We start from the raw sequence: 23,703 nt of genomic DNA, 5'->3' as shown, positions 1-23,703 counted from the left end.
ATATATATATATATATTAAAAAAGCAATAATTTAATATCCGCACCATTTAAGGCGTTTATCTTAATTAACATTTTGTTTCGTTCTTGTTCATCCTTGTTTCACCTTGTGACAGGCATCTTCAAGTGATGCTGAAAGCTGTGATAGTGAGAGTAGCACACCAGCCAAAGTTCGTCGGCGTCTCCCTACAGTTCCGCTGAATGTCCAGCCAGTCACTGTCTCTATCAAACCTGACCTCAGTACAACCATTGATGAGATTCTACGAGATCCTGAAAGAAGTATCGAGGTCAAGAAAGTTAAAGAACTACTGGCTAGAAAGGCGGCAGAACTAGAGAAGGAGAGACGCGAAGCTCTTCTAAAATTGAGAAAACTTTCTTCAGATTCAAAAAGGCTTGAGGAAGGAAAGGAGAGGCTCTCTCGCAGGTATAACAAACACCACAAGGTTCGTGTAGCTGGGGTGAATGAAGGTAGCCTTTCCGATTCAGACGTCACCATTACAAGTGAAGACAAGGAAACAGAAGAATTGGCTGCTTTACTTCACCCACTATACGGCATGTATAACCCATTCCCGACGGGTAAACTCTCCATCAGTTCAGATCGTATTCACGAGATAGAAACAAGTGATCTGCCATCTTCAATCATGGTGTCTCCTGGAGATCAAATAAGATTATCGAAATCTGAAGAGGACATTTTAAGAGAAATTGAAAAGCAGATCTCAGAAGCCACCGGTACGGACTATAAAGCATACAATACTTCTCAGATAGAAAATGAGGTTCGATCGAGGTACAGCGACAACAAAGATGACAACCGATTTAAGAAGGATAACAAACGTAGAACTCCTTTGCAAGAAAAATTTACGACCTCAGAAATTCCTGATTATGGTTTAAAAACTGTTCGTCATAAGATGAAAGAGGAGCTGAAGCAGGTGACGGCCCATCGTAGAGCGCAATTAGATAATTCCCCACCATCTCCATCCCAGCCACCCTCTGAAATCCAAACAAGTGTTGTCAGCCCAGAGAGGCAAGAAGGCGAGCAGAGGGAAGGAACCAACGGAAGTAAGTCATCATCGACTGTTAAGACGGGAAAGTCTGGTAGCGGACTACCTGTCCGAGGATCACAACAAGCTTCACCTCAGAGGAGGAAAGCAAGATGGCAGCCAACTGACTCCGTGGCTCCTGCTTTCTCACCCATCAAGGAAGATGTGGACTCGGAGTTTGACTTTCTACACCAGAATGTGTCTGATCGACGTGCAGGAGGCATGAGCGATAAAAGGTCGCTCTCCTATGACTCCTCATCGAAAACGAAAAGGGGGTCTTCTAACCACTCTCGGGGTAAAGAATCGTCCAATGCTACGTCGGTAAGTCATGAGATCAATTTATTTTATGAAACTGACATTACACATATTGTCACCAATATCTAAATCATTGTTTCTTTATTTATGCTATCTTGAACTAATGTTCGAAGAAGGTTATTTCATTATTTCATTAAGTAGTTAAGGAAGACATAACACGGAAATGCCTTGATTATGACAGGCCTGCAAATTAACAAGGCATAGCACGTTAAAACAGGCATCAATGTTTACTTGCATTTACATTTGCTTTGCATTTATCATTATCAGTGTTTTTCTTTATTCTATGTTTAGGATGATGTGGAGCGCCTGAGCAAGGAGGGTGAACTTATAGAGAGAAAGATTCGGGAGCAGAGCGAGAAACAATTCCGTCAAGAGCTGGATAGAAGACGACGTCAGATGGAGGAATCAGCAAGGAAACTAGAGGAGCTCAAAACTAGAAGACAATCGGACTGGAGTTCGAGTGGGTCAACGACCAGCGACCCCATCATATCAGCAAGTCATAGTCTCGAGACGCTCAAGGCAGCATACGAGGCGGACTCCTCGGCGAATGAATCTGTGCGCTACGAGGGACAAGAACCAGTCACCTACCCTCGTGCCAAGCTCAAGCGTGGATCACCGTTTCATTATTCGTCGCCTCAACTGACTGATCGTGAACGAGGAATCCGTCGAGATCAGCAGGGTCTTATTCTACCGATCACCGACGGCCATAGAGAACGAGATGGTGGAGTCAGCGACAGCTTGAGCGATTCAGGAATCCCGTCACGACAAGGGAGTATCAACAGAGGAGAGAGACCGCAGAGACCGAGGATGATGTCTAGAGAGAGTAGTCTTGATAGTACCAACAGCGAGATGCGGCTCTTCTCGGATCAAGATGAAAATGTCTTATATGACGACACAGTCACTCCGGTGAGTAACAAAGAGATTGAGGAACAGAAACATTAGTCCTTGAAAAGATAAACCAGACAAGACTTCGTATAAATATATTGTGCAATGTCGTTGCATAAATCGGAAAATGCCATACATCAAGAACATTTTAACTGTATTTGTATGATCTCTTCCCGATTCAAGATTAAATGATATTAAAAGTTAGACTCATACCTTAGCCAATAGAAAGCAAGTGAATAGATACATCTTAAAAAGAAGGAATTTCCAAAACCACACTCCCCCAAAAAGAAAATCATTAAAGGGATTAAAAAGGGATTTCATAATGATATTACTTAAAAACAGATGTTTACATGGATTTGGTATTGTTTTTAATGCAGGAGAAAGCAATTGAGTTTCGTCGTCCAGAGCCTCCTTTACCACGCGTCCATGACAACCACCGGGCTCGTTCTCAAGATCGTGATACCCATCGTACCCATCCTCATGATCGTGACTCCAATCGTGCCCGTTCCAATGACAGGGATACACGTAGGGGTACGACTGATGAAGAATGGGATTCATCTGAAGGTGGACAATCAGCCATACCACCACAGACCAGTCGTTCGTCTCGTCAAAGTCGTCCCTTGGACGTGCCTCTCGATCAGAGGGTGAAACGACATCCTGAAGGTACAACTGGTTGATCTATGATATGTTTACAGACTTTCATCCTTTTAGAAATGTAATCAATAATGTTTAAAGAATATACTTTTCTTAATATGGACCGCTAACATGTCTAACTCTGCGCATTTGTCAAAACTTGCTTTGAAAACTTGCATTTTTCAATACTTGCATTTTTCAGGACTTGCAATAATGTTAACAGTGTCATTCACGTGTTTAGTATTATGATGATGATGGTGATGATGATGATAATGACGATGATGATGATGGTGATCGGCAATGCTTACTCTTCTTCACAGATTATTACTACAGTGATCAAGAAATCCGGGTGAAGGCTACTGAGTGGTCAAGGCGAGCTGAAGACAGTGATGATAACGAAGTCGAGCGTCGACTACGTGCCCAGTATCACGACGAACAGTTCCAATATCCTCATGGACCACAACCACCACGCGGAGGTGTAAGTCAAACATTCGTCACTTCTAGGTTGTAATATTGTGGAAGTTACACTGGATGAGAGAAAAAAAGAAGTGTGAATTTTATTGGTTCTCATCTTAAATTTGCTTGGTTATAATCTGATGTAAGCCAAAACAGGATAACAATATCCCTAATTTGTATTATTTATCAAGTCGACCTGCTGGTGATGAAACAACAAAAATTCTAGACCCCCGAAATTGCTACGATTTGTCATTTCGTCATCCTTTTGTGGTCTCTTCAAAATTAAGTCGGCTTCACGTGACAAATGAAAGTTTCTTTCTAGCCGTTAATAGTCGGCTTGAAATAATCTTTGCTTCTTTCCAATATCTTAAAGCACTTGTTATGAATGTTCCAGCTTCTGTTCAATCTTTTATCTGCCATTACGATTTTAATTTCTTTGTTCAAATATCGGCATGGTTTTTGGATTTCAATACGTAGGAGCCTTCTCCGCAAGCTAGTGTTGGTCGGAAGTACCGCCTTGAGAGAGACCCTCGTGACCGGACTAACCGCGGTAATGGACTTGGTATGAGAGTGGTAGGCGGTAAACGGATGCCGGGTAGTGATCAGCTGGTTGCCTATGTAGCGGAAATTCATCGTGGTGGAGTAGCAGAGAAAACAGAGGGTAGGAAAAGAATTGATACCGATGAGATTGCGATCATACTCCAACAGTACACATAAATGAACATGATCATTTCGATTCCCTCCTGAAAAAGCTGGGGATTCTTAGAACATGATGATAAATACAGTAAGCCATTCGAAATAGAAGGCGAAAATCCCAAAAGTGGAGGATGTGTTTTCGACGCCAAAACAAATTAAAGTTATTTGATTATTCACGTATATTTACGGTTTTCACTCATTAATGTATAAGCAATTTAAGTAAACAGAATAAAATAATCCAGAACGTTAGATCTTCAGGGAGATGTTATTATTCATTAAAGTAATGTTGTGACATAACTCTACTCAGAAAGTTCCTCAAAAATGTATTTAAGATCAAACTATATACCCGTTTCGTCTTGTTTCATTATTCTTGTCAATATTTTAGGTCTACGAGAAGGGGATCAGGTGTTGGATTGGTGTGGCATCTCACTGACAGGGCGTACCTATGAAGAGGTTCAACGCATCGTGAAATCGTCGGAGAAGCAAACTGAAGTGCTATTAAAATGGTAATTCATGTTTTAATTTGCTCAAGTGTTTGCTGTAAGTATGTATTTTGATTGCCATGGCAGTAATGAAAAAATACATCCTAACTCTGTAATTGCGGGAATATTCCTAATGAATGCACTGAACTCCGTCTGCATTCATTTTTATTCAAATACATAAATATACTTTAAAAATAATATTCTACAATTTTCTTTCATTTATTTTCTCAGCGGTCCAAATTTGCTTGATTCACCGAGACCACGCGCTCGACTGCCTAACGGAGAACCACCACCACCACCGCCACCTCCACCTCCCCCTATACCACCAGGTGGATATAGGAGGGGTGAATATGGTAACTAACCAACTGCCTCTGTCAGTTATCTATGTATTCACAGTAACGTTATGTGTGATAAACGAATGCAATACAAGAATCAGTAGGAAAGCGAGCCAACTATAGACTAAATAGAGAAGGAATTAGTGTAAAACTATTCAACAATTGAAGATTATGTGCTACAAAATTAATGTCGGGAACTAAGATATGAAACAGTGTCCTTTTGTATCGAATCATTTTATAAGGAGGAGGAGTAGATCCTAGGATGCTGACTGAGAGACTAGAAGGCATCACTTATCCATCTTACGGTCCTAGCTCGGTCTCGCCTTCAGATAGCAGCTACTCATCACATGTAAGTGCCCGTGCTCCCAACGTTACCATGGTTATTAGGATGTCAGGTATATATGTCCAACCAATTATCATCACAATGAAAGTGAGCGAATACCAATGACTAGCTAAGTCGAATTTCTCAAACAGTGGTGGATGATAATACTGATAATAAAAATATGCAGGGTAGCCTCATCAGTATTCATACTGTTTTCCCTGAGGGCCCTGCAATCATATCACTACCACGGGCCGGCTTATGCCGAGCTACCATGAAAAGGCGCTCAAGCCTTCGAGGATTTTTCTCCTATCGGGCATGGTACCCATTTACCTAACCTGGGTCGGAGTGTGGCAAATTCAGATTAATATCTTTCCAAAATACATTAGTGCCGCATTGTTGTTATTTCTGTTGTTGTTAGTTCCTAACATTCTCCGTGTCCACTGTTAAAGTGAAATAAGAGTTAGAGGGATGACGAATCACACATCTATCATCCAGACTAATTCCATTCTTTAATCAATGAAAATGTACTTTAAACATACAATCATGACTACTTTGTATAGGTTTAGTTACCCAACTTCGTAATCATACTTACACTAGACAAACTCAAAGGCAATCGTGCGTTCGACACATATTTATATGTAATTACGAACGCGTCATGCACTTTTGAATCTATGCGCTAGGTATATCTTCCACTGATGTGATGAAATAAATAATTTAGAATAAAGATATTGAGAAGCTGATGGTGTAATGTCTTCTTTATTTTGTTTGCGTGATATAGAGAAGAGGGAGAGGAAGGAAAGTCACTGGAGAGATCCAAGTAAGTAAACATTGCCCGACATATTCATACGCTATTTTCTAGTTGAAAACTGGATGCAAATGTTAGAATGTATGTTAGGCACTGGCTTACCAATCATTAAAACACTGTAAGATGGGAAACCAACGCCATGTTATGTCGATGGCTGTAATGTCATTTTAGCGTTGAGGCGATAAACTGTCTAATATGACAGCCTTATTTGGTCTTTATTTGGTCTCTGAAAAAACGCAATTAATTAGTTCTACCAACAAGCAGGGATGTTGACGAGAATTACATCGTAAGTTTTAATCAGTATCTGTACTTTTGTATGCTTTTTATATTTCTAAAATGACACTTTGGTAATATTTTCCACAGCTTCAAGTTGCCTACGACAACCATCGCACAGAGCTATTGGTTGGTATTTTAAGAGGGCGTGGCTTGACAGCTCGAGATTCGACCAATCTAGCAGACCCTTACGTCAGTGTGTGCCTACTACCCTCAAGGGGGTAAGTTTATCGAAAACCCGGATCGAAAGAAAGAAAGAACAACGGAGAGGAAATATAGGAAAAGAGATTAAGAGAAACTTGGAAATATATGTAATAAATTAACACAGTACACTGGGAGAGAGGGGAATTTATGTGAAAGACATACTTCTCCAGCAACTGATTATTAATAATTTATTTTCTTTGTTTATCTTATATTTTCATTTGAATCTATTTATTTTCTTCTGCATTCCATATGAATATAAACAATTTTCGGTAACATAACAAACATACCTGTAAACAATAACTAAAAACAAATATTTTCTGACAATGAATCATAAATAAGCATATATACATAACAATTATTATAGAAGAAGAAAAAAAAAAGATGAATTGGCAAAGTATCATATTTCGTCCAACTTTATTTTAAAGAATTGTAGGAAGGACCGTTATTGTAAGCAAAGTGCTTGAAAATATGACAGCCCCAAACGAATGCTATGAAACAGATGAGCAATTTATTAAGCAGAATGGACAAATAATGAGAAACATATGTGAATTATAAGGATGATGATGTGTGTTGATGATTAAAATGTAAGTTACAGAATTAAACACAAAAACAATGTTAGATAATACACTTCATGTCAGCTTCCACATCCCAAGATTACGGTCGTTACCCAATGAAACATACACAACTGATTCGACATGTATGTTCTTTTTTTAATAATCAAAGCAGTCCAGAAGACAGACAAAGATCTCGTTACGTGCCTAGAACACTCACGCCAGAATGGAATCAATCTATCATATTCCGTAACCTAAGACACAGTCAGATTAGATCCAGAACCATCGAGGTCAATGTATGGGACTACGACAGAAGTTCCACTAGTGAATTTATGGGACAGGTGAGTCACTTATAATCATGAAATAAAAATAGAAAAAATACATTTTTAGTACTTAATTTTCATATCATCCCCTCAAAGTAATTTTTAATGTAATCATCAAAGGGACATTATGAACTTAATAGTGGTGGAGGTTATTTTACCAGATAACTAAGAAAGCAATAAATGCTTGTTAGTAAGCAAGCAGAAGACCAACGGCTTTAAGTCCTCTCCGAGGGACCTGGTAATGAGGATTAATGCCTTACCAATTAAAGGGCACTAGCACATCGACTTGGTTTCGAACCCGGGTCACCGGATTACGAGACCACTGCTCTACCGACTGAGCTATCGCGCCTCCTCGAGACAAATTGTTTTGATCCTTTCTGTAGTTGTTAGAAATTGTGAAAGAAATATTGGACGGAGTGGGAGGGGTTGAGATTAAATGGGGTGATACTTCCTTCCATAAGCCAAAGTACGACTTTAACTTTAACTGATCAATGATCGTTTTGATACCAATATCTTGCTAGGTAATCTTGGATCTCTCTGACGAGCGTCTACTGACAAACCGTCCTCGTTGGTACCGATTGCTGGATGTACCAATGCAAGGTGGCCAGGTACCAGGGAACTCTACTGTGATGACACCGCCATCATCTTCACCAGGGAGTAGACAAGGGGGTAGAAGAGCTCATCATGATCAAAGGTTTGCAAAATAAGCGAAACGAACTAGAAAAACAATAATTTGTCGGTACTCTATATAAATGTATAAACCGGCATCTGATGCATCACGTTGCATGAAACTCATGATTATGACAAGATTTAATAATTGAATTTGAGAAATTAGTAAATGAAAGTGAATCACTTTCAAAGAAAATAGATATATAAAGTTTGTCAACGTCGTAAGTATCTACTACGATTGTTACTTATCTTTGCTCATCTTACGTTTAGGCAGACGTAATTATTATTAAAAATGGTTGTTTCAGTTTTCCTATTTCAATTTGTTTGCATTTTTCAACTATTTGGCCCCTTTAACAGCCCCAATTTGGTCATTTACCCCAAAAGGTCTTCTGATAGCAGAGGGGAACCACGATCAAGAAGGTCGAGTGCTGATCGTAATACCTTTGATCCAAGAGGCGGCGGCGGCGGTGGAAACCACATGGGCGGACGGACCGGTAGTCGAGGAGACGTTAGCAATGGTGATCGGGGACGAGATGTGAGAGGCGGTAGTGGCAACGGGTATGATAGACCCCCTCGTTACTCAGGCCACCACCACCATCACCCCGAGTCAGATTCACCTAGCTCAAGATCGTCCGGCTATGAGTACGATACCGATCGGTCATCGCAGAGTGACCGTTCGATTTCGTCAACGCAAGGTACCGTTGATTGAAAGAAGACCTCACCATTCCTAAATCATCAATAGACGATCATCACTTTTGCTTGCCTTTTTTATTAATAGAATTTAGCACGTTTTTGCTACCCATAAGCATTTAGATTTCTTTTGAATTATTTTGATTTATGATTTATTTGAGTTTGTTTTGTTGGTGAAACATGCTGTGAGTGTGAATCAAAGAAGTTCAGTAGAATCATTTCACTTCGCTTACGAGCTTCACTTGCACACGGTCACAGATCACATTGTGATAATTGATCGTCCTAACATTTGACCAAGCTTCACCAATGTACATTTATATTATTTCAAAACATGAAAAGTCGAAGTTAACGGCTCCAGACCCGTATGAAAGAAAACCCTGTTCGTCAAAATGCGGAGAAATGACATTGCACTGTCTAATAATCGTCTTTAGTTGTTCGGCTGTTTTGAAATTGCTTTAGTTTGGATAGTCCCTATAGATCCGTGCTGAACGCATGGCTTTCCCTTGAACATATAACATTAATTTAACCCAACTCTCTGATAACTATGCCCCTTTCCCCCTCCACTTGCTGCAGCATGACGGTCGACCAAACAGACAACTAAATTCGGGAAAGGTAGGGAAAGAAGAAGGTTTAGACGCCACTAATTTTATTCGTGCATCCGTATAACCCCTTGTCCCACGTATAATCTCCTTCCTCAGTTTATATAAGTTAGATTTATCTGTTTATTTCATGACTTATGTTTACTTGACATATTTACGTTTATTATCATTTCATTGAATGGTACCTGTTTCCCTTGTATTCTAACTCCATTTATCCCATGTCATCATAGAGAAGACGCCATGCTACCATCATGCAGCGCTAGTCATCATGTCTGTCTGTTATCATTATTTCTGCTATATTCGTAGTACATGTTTTCAAATACTATGTTCTTCTTCTTTTATATACAGATACAATGTTTGTCTTTAAATTCATTTTAAAAAAAATCATCCAGTACTGCAAGTTTATTTCTGGAATAGTAATATCTGCCAAATTCCAGTTTGGAACCATATTCATTAAACTCACATAAAAATATGATATTATCAATATAAAATTTCGACTATATCATATTTAAGGTTTATTGACTCGATCTCTTTCTATGCATATAATTTTTAAGTAAGCATATATCAATATCTTCTCTATTATCGTAGCATGCCTGTGTAATATAATTGTACCGTTTTTGTATATGCTTGTAAACTAACACTTAACATTATTAGTATCGAAGGTGTTTGAAAACAATGACGCTGTCAAAATCTGTTCCTATGATGGGGGAAAGGCCAATAAAATGGCTTCGCATGGATGTATCTTCAAATATATTTTTTTTAAAGGAACAAAAGTAAAGGAAACATGATTTTGTTAGGATGTCCCTGGTCTAGAATTGATTTTGAGTTGAGCTGGCATATGGAACGAATTAAGTGGGACACTCTGTCTCAATCCGAACATTTAAATAGCCATTTTCAGGCATCGTACAAGATTTTCAGTTTCCTGGTATTGTTGCTTTGTGTATGTATGCTATTGTACACTAAGTTAGCTAGTAATGTATTCTAATCTAATCTTGAATCTTTCCATCATGTTATCTTCTTCTTCACAGAGCACCATCGAACTAAAAAACTTGACACCAATCAACCTCAAACTAGATCCCACGTTCATTTCAGTCGTACACATGAGAACGACAGATATAAACGAGGTAAACATCAGATCATATTTGTCAAGCAACGAAGCGCGTATCGTTTAAAATGAGTATTTGAAAAAAATGTAAAGGCTGATGCTTAATAATAGTTATTATACGTAGATGAATATTATCAGCATATACATGATTTTTGCAAAGGTGTTATATCTATTAAAAAACATATAAAAGACTAAAGTACGACAGTTGTGGTGAAATCGGAAAATATTGATTGATAGAATCAACTGACCTTGGGTTCCAAGAAACCAATCTCCTGCATGACAAACAACGTAGAATAACTTTCAGCTTGTTTTTCTTTAAATGTAACACAGTTGGCAAATAAAGTGTTGTAATTGTATCAAATACTCATGTTTTGCCACAGAAATCGAGAAAGGAAATAGGATCGTTTTGAATGTAACTCTTTTTTGACCTTTGACCACCACTCTTCTTCTGTAGATATGAACTCCTTACCAGAAACAATCCCAGAAGCCCCTAGTGTAGAGACCCTGCCCCCAACCACTACAGTGAGTACCTCAGTCAAGATAACCGTCACAGCTAAACCAATGTGTAGTCTAGCAGGACAGAGAACCAGTAGCATGCAGTCGGTTGTCAATGGAAACGGAAGGGTAGGTCCTCTTCGAGTATGTCATTTTTTGGTATATTTTTACTCTTTTAATATTGCACTGTTTCCTCGAAAATAAATTTATGATTTATTGTTTATTGCCATTTAAAGGTTGGGTATGATTATGAAATACTTCTCATAAGCCCACTAAAGTTATTTAATTAAAAAACTATAATATTTTAAAATGTTTTAATATCATTACTGTCATAATGTATTGAATGTCGATCGTATAGAATGATTTTTATTTCATTTACCTAAACTCGAGAATAGTACGATGGACTTAGAGAAGCTCTGATGCTTTTGATTTTCTGAGTATGATACATTTAAAAAGCCCCAGCTATGTTAACAGCTATATATATAATTTTCTGTAATTTTCGTCAATTCTTTCAAATCACAAGATGGAAGTAGGCCTATCTGATACTTGTTTTATTGTTCCATTATTCTGTTGACGCCATCAATTTGATTAAGGATAAAATGTTACAATAATTAGTGTAACATGCGGCAAACAACATAATAAATTCGATGACAATTTGTTTCCCTTTAGGTTGTCACATCCCTATCAGATAGTAACGGTATTGCAACGAAGACCTCCTTTGAGCAGCGTCCTGTAATACGAGTAGATGAATGTACCGAGGGGAAGGGTGAGAGAGAGCCAGAGCGACAGCAAGCTAGCAGTAGGGTTCCTCCTCTTTCCATCTTTAACTATACAAGCACAGATCCAGCATTAAGAGCACAAGGTACGACATGCTCCTTGTTGATTAGATCTTGTCCTGTAATGTTGATTGAAAATAAAAATGTACAGGAAAAGGATCGAAATATCCGCTCAAAAAAACGGTATTGTTCTTGGTGCGGCCAGCTCTCTGTCCTTGCCTATAAACTGACTCAGACGGACTCCGGTCCGAGACTGAGTCACTTATTTCGGATGGTGATGTTAAAGGTCGGTCCCTAGATTTGAATAATCCTACCTGATTGATACACGTTTGTACTAACCCAATTAACCACTAAGCAATTGTAAAGAATTTGGAACTTCAAGCCTCTTACTGTCTATTCTAATTTAAATAGCGCTTCAAATAAAGCAAGCCTATTTATTTCTTCTCAGTCCGAATAGTTAGAAAATACGTTTATGTCTTAATATTACATAGAGAAGAACATCTCGGATATATTAAAGAGAAAGGGAGAATTGACATGCGAGCCTTCAATTAGGGGTTGAGTATCACAATAAGGCTACATACATTTCATATGTTGTCTTCCCTCTTTTAAAAACCTTTATTCAAGCTTTGGAGCTGTAGACGTAAAACCAGTGGTGTATTATATGCCTTAAGATTTCTTCTCAATGGTGTGTCTTTATATCTTATCTTTCTTTGTCCTCGTTTCCAGGGAGCCAGCTGTCTAAATCAGGACCGATACCAAGCCAAGAGCAGACAGGGACGAACCATCGTGAAGCTATCATCCACGGTGATCCAGGGCAAACCAATAGGTACAAATATGCCTGAATTCATTACCAAAGCTGCTTGAGGGGTTGTATTTTTTGTTGTTGTTACTTTTAAAGTATTTCCTTGATTGAATATTTGGTTGCATTGCGTTGTGTTGTCTCCAAAATTTACTGTAATAGTACAATATATGAAATCCAGATTAATTGAAAATCATCTTCATCTCTTTAGGCAAGAGGCCATGTAGTCGAGTCAATGTATGGTAAAAAAAACACCCACCCCCCCCCCCCCATTTGCAAAAAAGAAAAGGTTTTTCTACAGTTTCTAGTAGTATTCGACCTCAGAAATAACATACTAAAAGTATACGAACATCGATGGTTAAAAAAGCTGTTATTTTCAAGATGGTCGCCGATACCTAAAAATGGCCATAAATCACTTATTATCCGTCCTAGAGACATAATTTTGGTGTCTATCCCATGGTTTGGGGGTCAGAGAATCCATTTAGACAAGTTAGATGTTAATGTAATAAAGTTTAATGTTTTTAGATGGTCTAGGCAACACCAAAATCTAAGATGGCGTCCAAGATGGCTGCCGTTTACCTAAAAAATAGCCATAAATAGCCCTTTGGACGCCATATTGGATTCCGTTGTTTCCTGAACCATTGCTTAACGTTCTTACTTATCCTGATAGATTCTATGACCCAGAAAACCATAGCATAGACACCCCAATTATGTCTCTCGGATGGACAATAAGTGACTTGTGGCAATAAGTTCGAATAAATATTACGATGCCTTCATTATGACTTTTCAAATTATTGCTATTTCTGATATAATGTGTTAATTTCCAAGGAAATAACATGTTTTGTTAATTTCTTTAGTAATGATAGTAATGTTTGATCTTCTTGGTAATTTAAGTAATGTCAATTTGTTAAGTTATGTTAGAAATATGTGATTTTCTTGTTAATTTAAGTAATGATAATTGGTTAAGTTATGTTGGTAATATTTTGTTTTCTTGGTAATTTGAGTAATGTTAATTCCATTAGTAATTTTGATTTGTGTACATGTATAGCGCTCTGAAACTTTTGTCACAAGCGCTATATAAATATGTCATATTATTATTATTATTATTTTAATTTTTATGTTATGGCGGCCATTTTGGACGCCATCTTAAATTTGGGGGTTTCTTGGACCATCACAAACCATTCTTTCTTGTCTCAAAGGATTCTCTGACCCCCAAAATTATGGGATAGACACCAAAATTATGTCTTGACGATAGATGATGAGTGAATTATGGTCATTTCTAGGTATTGGCGGCCATCTTGAGAATAACAGCTTTCTGATCCTTCGGTTTGTGCATACTTTTAAGTATGTTATTCCTGAGGTCGAATACTACCAGAAACCGTTGACAAACCCTTTGTTGCAACTTTTTGTGGTCAAACCATATCTTTGCCGGACCAATGGGAGGCCTAGGTGAACTAAATGGCAAACAAGAAATATTAGCGTGGTTCTTGCAGTTTAGTTTTATCTTTGTGTTTTGCATTGCATTAAATTTCTGTTTTAATTTGCAATGCCTATTTTTTTATCGTCACAGTCTAAAGCTTACTCCGATCAAGAATGGTACGTCATCAACACACTATCGATCTACTGGTAATCTAGAGATGACGCGATCACTTCCATCTAGTAGCAAAAGAGCAGGTAAACAGAACATTCATTATCTTGATGTATTTACAGTCTTTAATCTTTTGTTAGATGTTGCCGATTGCACATTCATGCAACGAATAATATTGGAAAGGGAAAAATGAAACGGTCATAGAGAATCGTCTCTTCGGTTTACGGTATTGAGGTCAATTAACCCATCGTTTTTTTTTACTTTTTCCATTTTAATTTTTTGCTTCAAAGGCGTGTGTACATGATGTAATCAGTATGGATTCCCTGATTTTCGATTTCAGAATCAGTAGCTGAAATAGGCAACACAGATAGCCCAGATATTGCCGAGAAGAATCTACAAAATCACAAGAAGACGTCAGAAGTAGACAGGTAAGGAAAAAATAAATGCCGGAATGGTCTTTTTTGTTTTTTAACAAGGCTGCATGCATTCTGCGAACAGTAATTATTATACCGCAACTAACTATTTAAGGAAGATAAATGTACCACAAATGTTATTCTTTCCCCCGTCTCGCTACATCTCTCTCTCTCTTTCTTTCCCCTGTCTCGCTACATCTCTCTCTCTTTCTTTCTTCCTGTTCTCTTTTACTCTTCTAGTTTCCAGTTGTATAATATTTTCTTTGTTTCTGCCCTTATTTGAATTATAATGACATAACAGGCTTTGGAAGCCTCGTACCATTACGAGAAAGTAATACTTGGTATGAAAATGTACAGAGACATTAACTTCTTCATTTCTTATCTCAGATATTCACCATGGATAGAGAAGCAGAAGACGCCACCTCCACACCAGGCACTGATAGAGAGTGTCTCAGAACTACCCATGAAGAGCCAAATGAAAGCAACGCTGGTGACGAGGTTGGCACGAGGTGATCTCGGGCCTGGTCAAGTGGTCGATCCAGAAATGCCTAGTAAGTCGGGTTTTTTAAAATGCTTATTAAAATCACAATATCTCAGGTTTAAACAGTCGAATCGAATGATAATGAAAATAACTGTTATTGAAATAATATTGATAATAATAATACTACTATTTGATATTTTTTGAACTAATTCGGCGGAAAATTACGAAATTTGGAAATCGCAAGGTTGGGTGATAGTCGTGGATACCTAAAATGCGAGTTCTTATTAGACATTATTGTAGGTTGTATTGCTTTGATAGACAGTTAATAGCTAATAATGGAATTAAGATAATATGAATTTCATTGATATAAGTCTCCATGCAGATACAGTTATCTCACCTCCCTCTATAACTTTCTTCTTCGTTTCAATTCCAGGACAAGTCGATCTCATTCTCTTAAGAGGTAAGCGGACAGCTGTTTAATTCATCTAAGTGGTCATCATCATAATTATATTCATTTTAAAGCAATCGACGTGACAAAATCATGGAACCATTCACCTGATCCGGTCATTGATTTATAGCCTTTAAATCGAAGTGAAAACTTGTCAAGGATATACTATAGCTTACAAAATAATGTCCCACCTTTGTTGACAATTTTAGTAACAAAACGTTACGATGTACGATGTTTTCTTTTTTTTCAGGAGAATACGAGATATCGGGCGAGATGAAGATAGGATTCCGTCGTGAGCTGAAGACAGAAGGACAGAACCTCTACGTCCAGATCTTTCAATGCAGAAAGATAAGACATAAAGGCAAACCCATGGATCATCCTGGTAGGTTGACAAGAGAATCAAACAAGAAATACAGGGTCTAAAAAAAAGAAGTTGTATTGCCCTTTAGGTGCCAAAACATGGATCGGTCGGAAATCTTTTTTCTTTCTCTCCCCTTTTTTCCCTCTAAAAAAAAAACGGTTTAAAAAACGGTCGCTAAGGGCAATACAACATTTTTTTGAGGCCCAGAGGAAGTGTGTTGAATAGTTGCTAAATTGATCATTGCTTGACGTTGGAGAGTGAATAACACAAGTGCAACATTAATTTTGCAGTTATTTCCACGAAAAGAAAGTCAGAGAGGACAGTGAATTCAGAGCTATGCACATTATTTGTTCTCATCAAATTAATATATCACACTATGTGAATTCCACGAGAGCTGTCAATGATGTACAATCGCAACAAGATTGCTAATCTTTATAGATAGTTAAATCGGCTTACTTCAAATCATCGGGTCGTCGCGTCCGGTCGGGTGGTCGCATTACACATCCTTTTGTGAAACGAGAGCGGAAGATGACACGACCTATCGTAGAATTGTCGTAGGGTTTCGCAAAGTGTCGGGTGAATTAGACAAGCCCCTTTTTTGTAGATAAGAGGCGTTTATTTCACAAACATTACCCCTCGCGATTTCATGAATAAAGGGGCTGTTTTCTCAAAGGTCGGGTTATGCGACCTCCAACTCAACGCCGTGGCCCAAGGTTTCGAAGTAAGACGTTAAATAATGCTACGGTCACAAAGGTTCGTACGAACGATAATTTCGTACGAATCTCCCTGTTTTTCCATTGTCTTCCCGAATTTCCATTGTCTGAAAATCGTAAGTACGGCGGTCGGCGTTCGTAGCAGTTCGTAATGGCATTTGTGACTAAGGCTTTACCAACATAACTTTTATGATTGTTTCTATTTCTATCACCGCCTGTCTAGATCTGTACGTGAAGGCATACGTGGTGATGGGAGAGAGGAAGATTACGAAGAAGAAGACTCGAGTTTGTCGGCAGGAAAAAGATCCTACCTTCAACGAGGTCTTCGTCTACCATACTGATGTGAAGGGAATCGCTATTGAGGTGAGTATTACATTTTAGTGTAAGATGATGAGGATGATGTCTACAGTGGTAGGATTGATGTTGGTAATAAAGGTATTGATGATGCCCAAGATGACGAAGAACTGTTATGACGAATTGGTAATTATTCAACTGATTTCAACTGTCGTGACCACAGCAAGTTTGATGTCTAACGGCTTAAAGCGTTGAATTATTGAAAGGAAAGTCCTCAGTTTTTCTATATCTAATGGAATAATTGGTTTCTTTAAAAGCGATACAGTATGACACTTTTCATGAATAACCGGAATATACTATAACAACTATGAAATGTATATCTTCTATACGACTCGTTTTCTAAACACATAATTTATGCTGATATTTCTGATTGAAATAAGGGATTATGATCTTCTATTTTCTCCTGCGTATCCCTTCAGGTATCTTTGTGGGCTGCTGGAGGTCGCTTCGGTCGGAATACCTTGATCGGGGAGGCATTGATCTGGTTGGATGATCTAAAACTGGATCAGAGTGAGGTAGTTGGCTGGTACAAGCTTCTCTTATCAACCTCGGCACCCAGCTAGCAACTACAGAACGCAGGCGGTATGTTAGCCGTCTGCTGCCCGAGCCTTTTCACCCAGTGCTTGTTTCTTTTGCTCTATTGGTGATTTCGTTTGCGGCAGCCGATTGCAATATACTGCATTTCATTTGTGTTCATAATTTTGGGCATTTTGCATGTTTATTTGATTCGTAACATTTTCAACTTTACAGTTTTGAAATTTGGTATTAAATTTATATTTATCTTCATAAAAAGGTAATGTTCGTTCAAAGATTGATAGCAACCAATAAATTATATCACATCAAATTGTGCTAAACATGATAATGATAGTACATGACTTTTGGCATGTTCTAAAATCCAAGTGTGCTCTGGTTAACTGTAATATTTGTCCAGTAGCCAAGCCGTGTTATGTTAGGCACCTACTTTTTCGAAATTACTGAGGATAGGTGGTATAATAAGGTGTCCGGTCGCGAGCTCAAATTAGGCCATATAATTCATCTCATTCTTGTCAGTTTGTTACATTTCGACCTTCATCAAAGTCATAACCATAAAGCACCTTTTACTAATGTTATCATCATCATTATTGTTGTGTTAGTTCTACCTTACTTTGGAACTGCTTCTTTCAAGAAGGAATTAATCAGCCCGTTTTGCAAGATTAAAAATCAGAACACTGTTTTACAACTTGTCACCTGCCTTTGCTAACAAAACGATTAACCTTGTTCCTTTATCAAAGTGATTTCCCCAAAACAATCCTAGTTATATATGAATAAAAATGCATGAAATTTTGATATCTCAATGCACAGTGACACAAGGAGGCGTGACCTATTGACTTTATAGAAAATATATGTTTTTCCATCTTTGTATTTCGCTGTACGTCAGTTAGCATGATTAAACATTTCTGACAGTCAAAACGTAAGTTGAATGAAAATGCATATATTCATTGTTTTTTACAGGATGATTCTATGAGGTCAGTCGGTATAGCTGACAATTGTTTTGTGTATGTTTATTTCAAATGTTCAAATTACACTTCAAGTCCATGTATATGAGAACATATTTTGGTACTTTTTACACATCAACCAGTCTTCTAAGCTCTTTAAGTTTTGTGAGTGACATGATTAAACATTTAGATGTAAAGTGGAGAGAGTTTTGCAATGTTAGATTTAAGAACATGGTGTACGTTACAATGCTTCTTTCGAACTTAAGTCGTCAAGATGTCTTTTTCCCCTTCTTTTTCGTCTGTTTTAAAAAAAGGATTAAAAAAAGGATGGTATATTCAAGCTATTTTTCTGTCTTTCGACAGACAGTATTAAACTGTAGCAGTTACTGCCATCTTGTATTGGAAACAGAAAATCTAGATTTCTTAACACCGCGTATCTAAAATAAAATAAATCTTATTATATTTGTCATATTGCCATCATACCGATGTGCCTATTTTAGTATTATTGCTATTAACAGCATGCAATCAGTCAGTAAAATAAAAACGAAATGAATGAGTTTATTTGCATATATAAATTATGTACCACCATATACCTCTGCGTCATCGTTGTTGTTTTCTTTTTTATCTTGTCCTCTTTTCCTTTCCAATTTCGTTTTCTCAGATTTACATTATTGTATGATGATCATGATGCATGGCTGCTTGAATAGCGCCTCTTCTTGTGGGCTCTTATAGTGCTCGAATCGAAACAAATTGAATGATGTGTCTTTGATTAGGACAAATTGTATCCATCACTTTAGATGATGATGAAATTGTATTTTGTTTTATTTTCTGTGCTTTATGCATTTTCACGCTTCCTGTCCTTCCTCTCATGATATTCAGTAAACAATATTCATTTATTTTTATTTTCGCCTGGTGGCAATATCTTCTCAGTGTGGTGTAAGAAGAGCAGGAAATTAGGAAAACATGCATTATCATGACTATAAGCCTACTACATCGTCGTGTTGTGAGTTTCTGTCAAGGTGATAGTACAGTCACACTATGATAATTGTAATTTTGTTGTTTGATATTGTGCAATTGTATTCTAGATAATGTTTAAGTTCTTGTCTGGTTCACAATATGAACAATGACGGCGTTACAAATGATGGAGAAATGTTACGATTATAGAAGATTATAACTTTGTCTGCCTATGTAGATCACTAAGTGTATTGAACTTGATAGAAAAACAAAGCTCATACCACCTCCATAATATTGTATTTTTCTGTGTTTATTGCTTGTAACGTGTTTTCTAGAAAAGTGATAAAATGGATTTAGATATTAATGTGGAGATGAGGAACAGTGTTTTTTTAGTCAATCGAGTTGTTATACGGTTTCCTGAATTTCTAATGATTGGTTCAATTTTGTTATTTTGCAATATAATATAATGTGAGCATTGTGCTGAAATACGTGTTAAGACTTTGTTCTTTCGGCAAGCAAATATTCGGAAAAAAATCTTAATAAGATGGTGCTCTTTCCCGAATTTATTTGTCTGGAGTCGAAATTTATCTTTGAAATCAAATATATGAGAACAGATATACATGATCGATGTCACATAGATAAATATTTATTGTACCATTGTTCAAATATATATATAACTATATAAATATATATTATTCAGATCTATAAAATTCTGTCACGGTCATTGTATGGCTGTAAACTAGATAGGTATTGTTATGTAACATGATTATATTATGTAAATCTTTCATGACTGTGATTGTACACATTGTGAATGCTATAAACTCTTGTAGATATTGTGATATTCTACCATATGTAAGCTATACCCTTTGTACTTTGATCAATGCAAAAAAAAAAGAGGAAACCTAACGGAGAAAACGCTGTTTATTTGTCATAATTTTTCTACTTTGCATTCAGTGGCGTAGCATGGACCCAAGCACTGAAGCTAGGGGCACTGGAATCATGGAGAGGGATAATAATATGAGCCATGTGTATTAAGTGGAAAGTACGCGTATATACCTTATTATTAGTAAATATCTTAATCTTATAAATATTTCAAAGAAAGTGACTCAGAAAGATATAACTCTGAAATTTAAAAGTATCAAAAGACCAGTGCAACGAAATGATATAAGCACTATCGTGTTTCATTCGTTCAGAGGCACACCGTTTGATCTCCAAGTGGCGTGACGAAAAATAAAACTCTTACCAGTAGGATAAGTAAGTATTGAATACAGACATTGTATATAGAGAGAAATCTAACTATTAAAACATAATCGACATTATGATATCCCCTTTACTCCAAACAAAAATATGATCCCTTTGAAAATAAAACACAATTATATTCACAATATACATAACATGAGAAGACGATGTTATTAATCATAATGATTGATTGTATTTCTCATTGAGGTTTGGACAATGACTCGCACCATCAGTACAACTGCCATCTGAACGAAATCCGTTATAATTTTTTTTAACCGTTCCGGACAATAACATCCTTTTCAAATAATCTTGCCATTTAGAGGGAGGAATAGAGCGAGGGATGAGATGGAAAGAAGAGGTGGAGAAGGAGAGGGAGAGTGAAGAACTGAGGAGGGGAGAGACATATAGAGAGACAGAGAAAGCGAGAGTGTGCGAGAGAGAGAGAGAGAGAGAGAGAGAGAGAGAGAGAGAGAGAGAGAGAGACATACAGAGGTAGAGATGAAAGGGGAGCGATACAAAGAACCCTTACCTTTAAACCGTAAAATGTGGATTCATATTCAAAATACGGACAGAAGCTTACCTTAAAACAGTCGGGGGAAGTCAAACGTTTAAAAACCATGATTACCACAATACGAAATTGATTATACAATAATACATGTTTATACTGGAAGTACTATAGAACTTTTTTTGCCTCGATATCCCATTCTCATATATTTTTATCATCATTAAAAATATGAATGTGCGTGATAGTTTATAATAATCTAATAATAATAATAGTGGCTACTTGTATAGCGCACAGGTCCACCTTTTAGTGCTCATGGCGCTTAGAGAAAAGTACATGTAACAGACATAAGAAAGAAAAAAGAAAAAAAGAAAAACAAAATTCGAAATTTTCCTAGAAGTTGCCAAAAAACCTAAACAGGATGGAAATTGACGCTACATTAATTAAAAGCTCATGGTCAAGTTAACTAGCTTTAAGCCCCTCTGCGCTACGTAGGCCTATATCTACTTCCGCCCGCTATACAGCCAAGAATGGCTAAGCGGTACCGGTTGATCCCCCATGATGCCCTTGTTCTTATGTTAATTGAGAGCTGATTTGATGAGATAACCACCTGCCAGTGACCTCCATTTAATTAATACAATAGTATTAAAAAGTCTTTAAAAATAGTACATTCATAACAAATAATACACCTAAGATCAAAGAATATTGATGGTGGGATAACGGAAGTGGGTAATGGAGGTGGAAAAATAAATATTTTATGGTATGACTTAAACAAATTCATAGGAAAAATATAACAGGTGAATAAATTATGATCAGTGCTAAGAAAAATAATCTGTTTTGCATGCTTCGAAGTAAGCCTATTGTCATATGAGTGCAAGGTACATAATGGAGAACAAAATGGACATATAATTCACCTAAGACCATGCCAAACTAGTACAGAGGGGCTTTAAGAGTTATATTCTACTTCTTTATTCGAGTATAATCTCAATTTTAAATATTCACAATTTTTTGCCCCAATCAAGTCTTTCACTGGAAAATTACTTTCAGAAACAACAATTGGGGTTTGAATCCCAATATTACTTTTACAATTCCTCGCATCATAATACGTTTTAGAAGAAGTTGTTATTCGTTGCAACAATAATGATCTAAGTATGTTTGACTTCGGTCACTTCTTTCGATATGTCACTCCCTCCAGGCGCGGATCCAGGATTTCTTAGGGGGGGGGGGGCCAAATTTGAAAGTATGCGAGCAAAATATTGGTACGTAATGGTGACACCGGCAGTGGCGAAATGAGCAAAAACGTGTTTTGTCTTTTTTTGTGGGGGGGGGGGGAGGGGGGGGGGAGGGGGGGGAGGGGGGGGGGGGTAAACAAACAAAAAAATCCGCATCACCCCATTCTTACATGCAGGCCCCGCTGAACGTTTCGCTAAGTAGATGGGGGTGGAGGTGGGGGTGGGGTGGTACTTAAGATCAGGTAGAGCGTAGCGTAAATTGGCGGGGGGGGGGGGGTCTAGATGCGAAGCCCCGCGGGGGATCAAGGGGTGGAGCCCCCAGAAGTTCAGGGGCTATAGGCATTTACTAACGGTCAGGTGAGCATAATGTTGATACCTTATTTGTGACACTGGCAGGTCACGAATTGGCGTGGGGCCCAGGGGGCAGAGCCCCCGGAAGCTCAGGGGTTTGAGGCAATAAATTACGGTCGGTCAGATGAGCATATTTGTATACCTTATTTGTAACACTGGCAGGTCACAAAATGGTGTGGGGTCCCTGGGGCGGAGCTACCAGAAGCTCAGGGGTTTTATACATTAAATTGCCGTTAGATGAGCATATTTTGATACCTTATTTGTGACACTGGCAGGTCACGAATTGGCGTGGGGTCCAGGGGGCAGAGCCCCCGGAAGCTCAGGGGTTTGAGGCAATAAATTACGGTAAGATGAGCATATTTTGATACCTTATTTGTGACACTGGCAGGTTACTAATTGGCGTGAGGTCCAGGTGGCGGAGACCCCAGAAGCTCAGGGGTTTTAAGCATTGAATTACCGTCAGATGAGCATCCAGGTTCCCGCCTTAGGCCCCTAGGTGAAATCCATGGGGCAGAGCTCCGGGAAGCTCAGGGGTTTTATGCATTTATTCACGGTCAGATGAGCAAATTTTGACACCTCATTATTTTGTGAGAAAGGCATACTATTCTTTCTTTCTTTAGGAATTTGCCATTTTCCAACAAACGCATACAAAAGTATAATTTACTAGTTTGAGGAAATATTTCGGAAAATTTTGTCATTTTAGCAACATTTGTAAATCACCGGTATCGAATTAGAAATAAACCAATTTTGAATTATATTTGAGGGCATCTGTCTCCCCCAAGCCCCCTCCCCCATCAATACGCCAGTACCCCCCCCCCTCCCCCGATCTTCACCTTGTTGGCGGGGAAAATCGCAACTGATCCCCCCTACCTTTCTTCTTCCTCTTTTTTTCTTTCCCTTTCTCTCCTCTTTTCCTTTCCCTTCCCTTTCTTCTCTCTGTTTTAAGTGTGATGGGGTGGGGGGGGGGGGCAAGGGCAACTTGTTGGCGTGAAAATTACAACTGATATCCCCCTTCTTTTCTTTTCTTCTTCCTCTTTTTTCCTTCCCTTTATCTCCTCTTTTCCTTTTTTCTTTCCCTTTCCTTCATTCTCTCTTATTTTTTGACGGGGGGGGGGGGGGGAGGGGGGGGGGGTAGGTAACAGCTG

General features: G+C 38.0%; 2 protein-coding genes across 2 annotated transcripts in view; both read left to right on the top strand.

Annotated features, from left to right (window-relative positions):
* Positions 1-1,216, top strand: part of LOC115929873 (protein piccolo-like) — a 61,764-nt gene extending 60,548 nt beyond the window's left edge. Inside the window, exons 6-7 of the mRNA XM_030999968.1 lie at positions 114-1,053; positions 1,194-1,216. Of these exons, the coding sequence (XP_030855828.1) occupies positions 114-1,053; positions 1,194-1,216 (963 nt within the window). The remainder of the gene's footprint in view (positions 1-113; positions 1,054-1,193) is intronic.
* A 5-nt stretch (positions 1,217-1,221) lies between these two features.
* On the top strand, positions 1,222-18,287 carry LOC115918027 (protein piccolo-like). The gene is made up of 24 exons (XM_030972758.1): positions 1,222-1,355; positions 1,641-2,255; positions 2,612-2,897; positions 3,188-3,345; positions 3,801-3,984; positions 4,405-4,525; positions 4,733-4,854; positions 5,079-5,185; positions 5,937-5,975; positions 6,327-6,457; positions 7,167-7,332; positions 7,836-8,008; positions 8,368-8,678; positions 10,301-10,396; positions 10,832-11,001; positions 11,542-11,734; positions 12,375-12,474; positions 14,018-14,121; positions 14,376-14,463; positions 14,836-14,999; positions 15,363-15,389; positions 15,628-15,759; positions 16,675-16,814; positions 17,225-18,287. The coding sequence occupies exons 1-24, from the start codon at positions 1,257-1,259 to the stop codon at positions 17,366-17,368; spliced, it is 3,870 nt and encodes a 1,289-aa protein (XP_030828618.1). The 5' UTR covers positions 1,222-1,256; the 3' UTR covers positions 17,369-18,287.
* The last annotated feature ends 5,416 nt before the right edge of the window (positions 18,288-23,703 follow it).

Source organism: Strongylocentrotus purpuratus, unplaced genomic scaffold (assembly GCF_000002235.5).
Source record: "Strongylocentrotus purpuratus isolate Spur 01 unplaced genomic scaffold, Spur_5.0 spur5_scaffold_6, whole genome shotgun sequence".
Taxonomy (NCBI): Eukaryota; Metazoa; Echinodermata; class Echinoidea; order Camarodonta; family Strongylocentrotidae; genus Strongylocentrotus; species Strongylocentrotus purpuratus.
Note: the sequence above shows the minus strand (reverse complement) of the source record. Positions and strands in the feature narration are given on the sequence as shown.

Coding starts and splice junctions, on each gene's coding strand:
- LOC115918027 (XM_030972758.1), top strand. CDS start 1,257: ATGAGCGATAAAAGGTCGCTCTCCTATGACTCCTCATCGAAAACGAAA. Junction 3,346..3,800: donor CACAACCACCACGCGGAGGT/GTAAGTCAAACA, acceptor TTCAATACGTAG/GAGCCTTCTCCGCAAGCTAG. Junction 11,002..11,541: donor TTGTCAATGGAAACGGAAGG/GTAGGTCCTCTT, acceptor GTTTCCCTTTAG/GTTGTCACATCCCTATCAGA.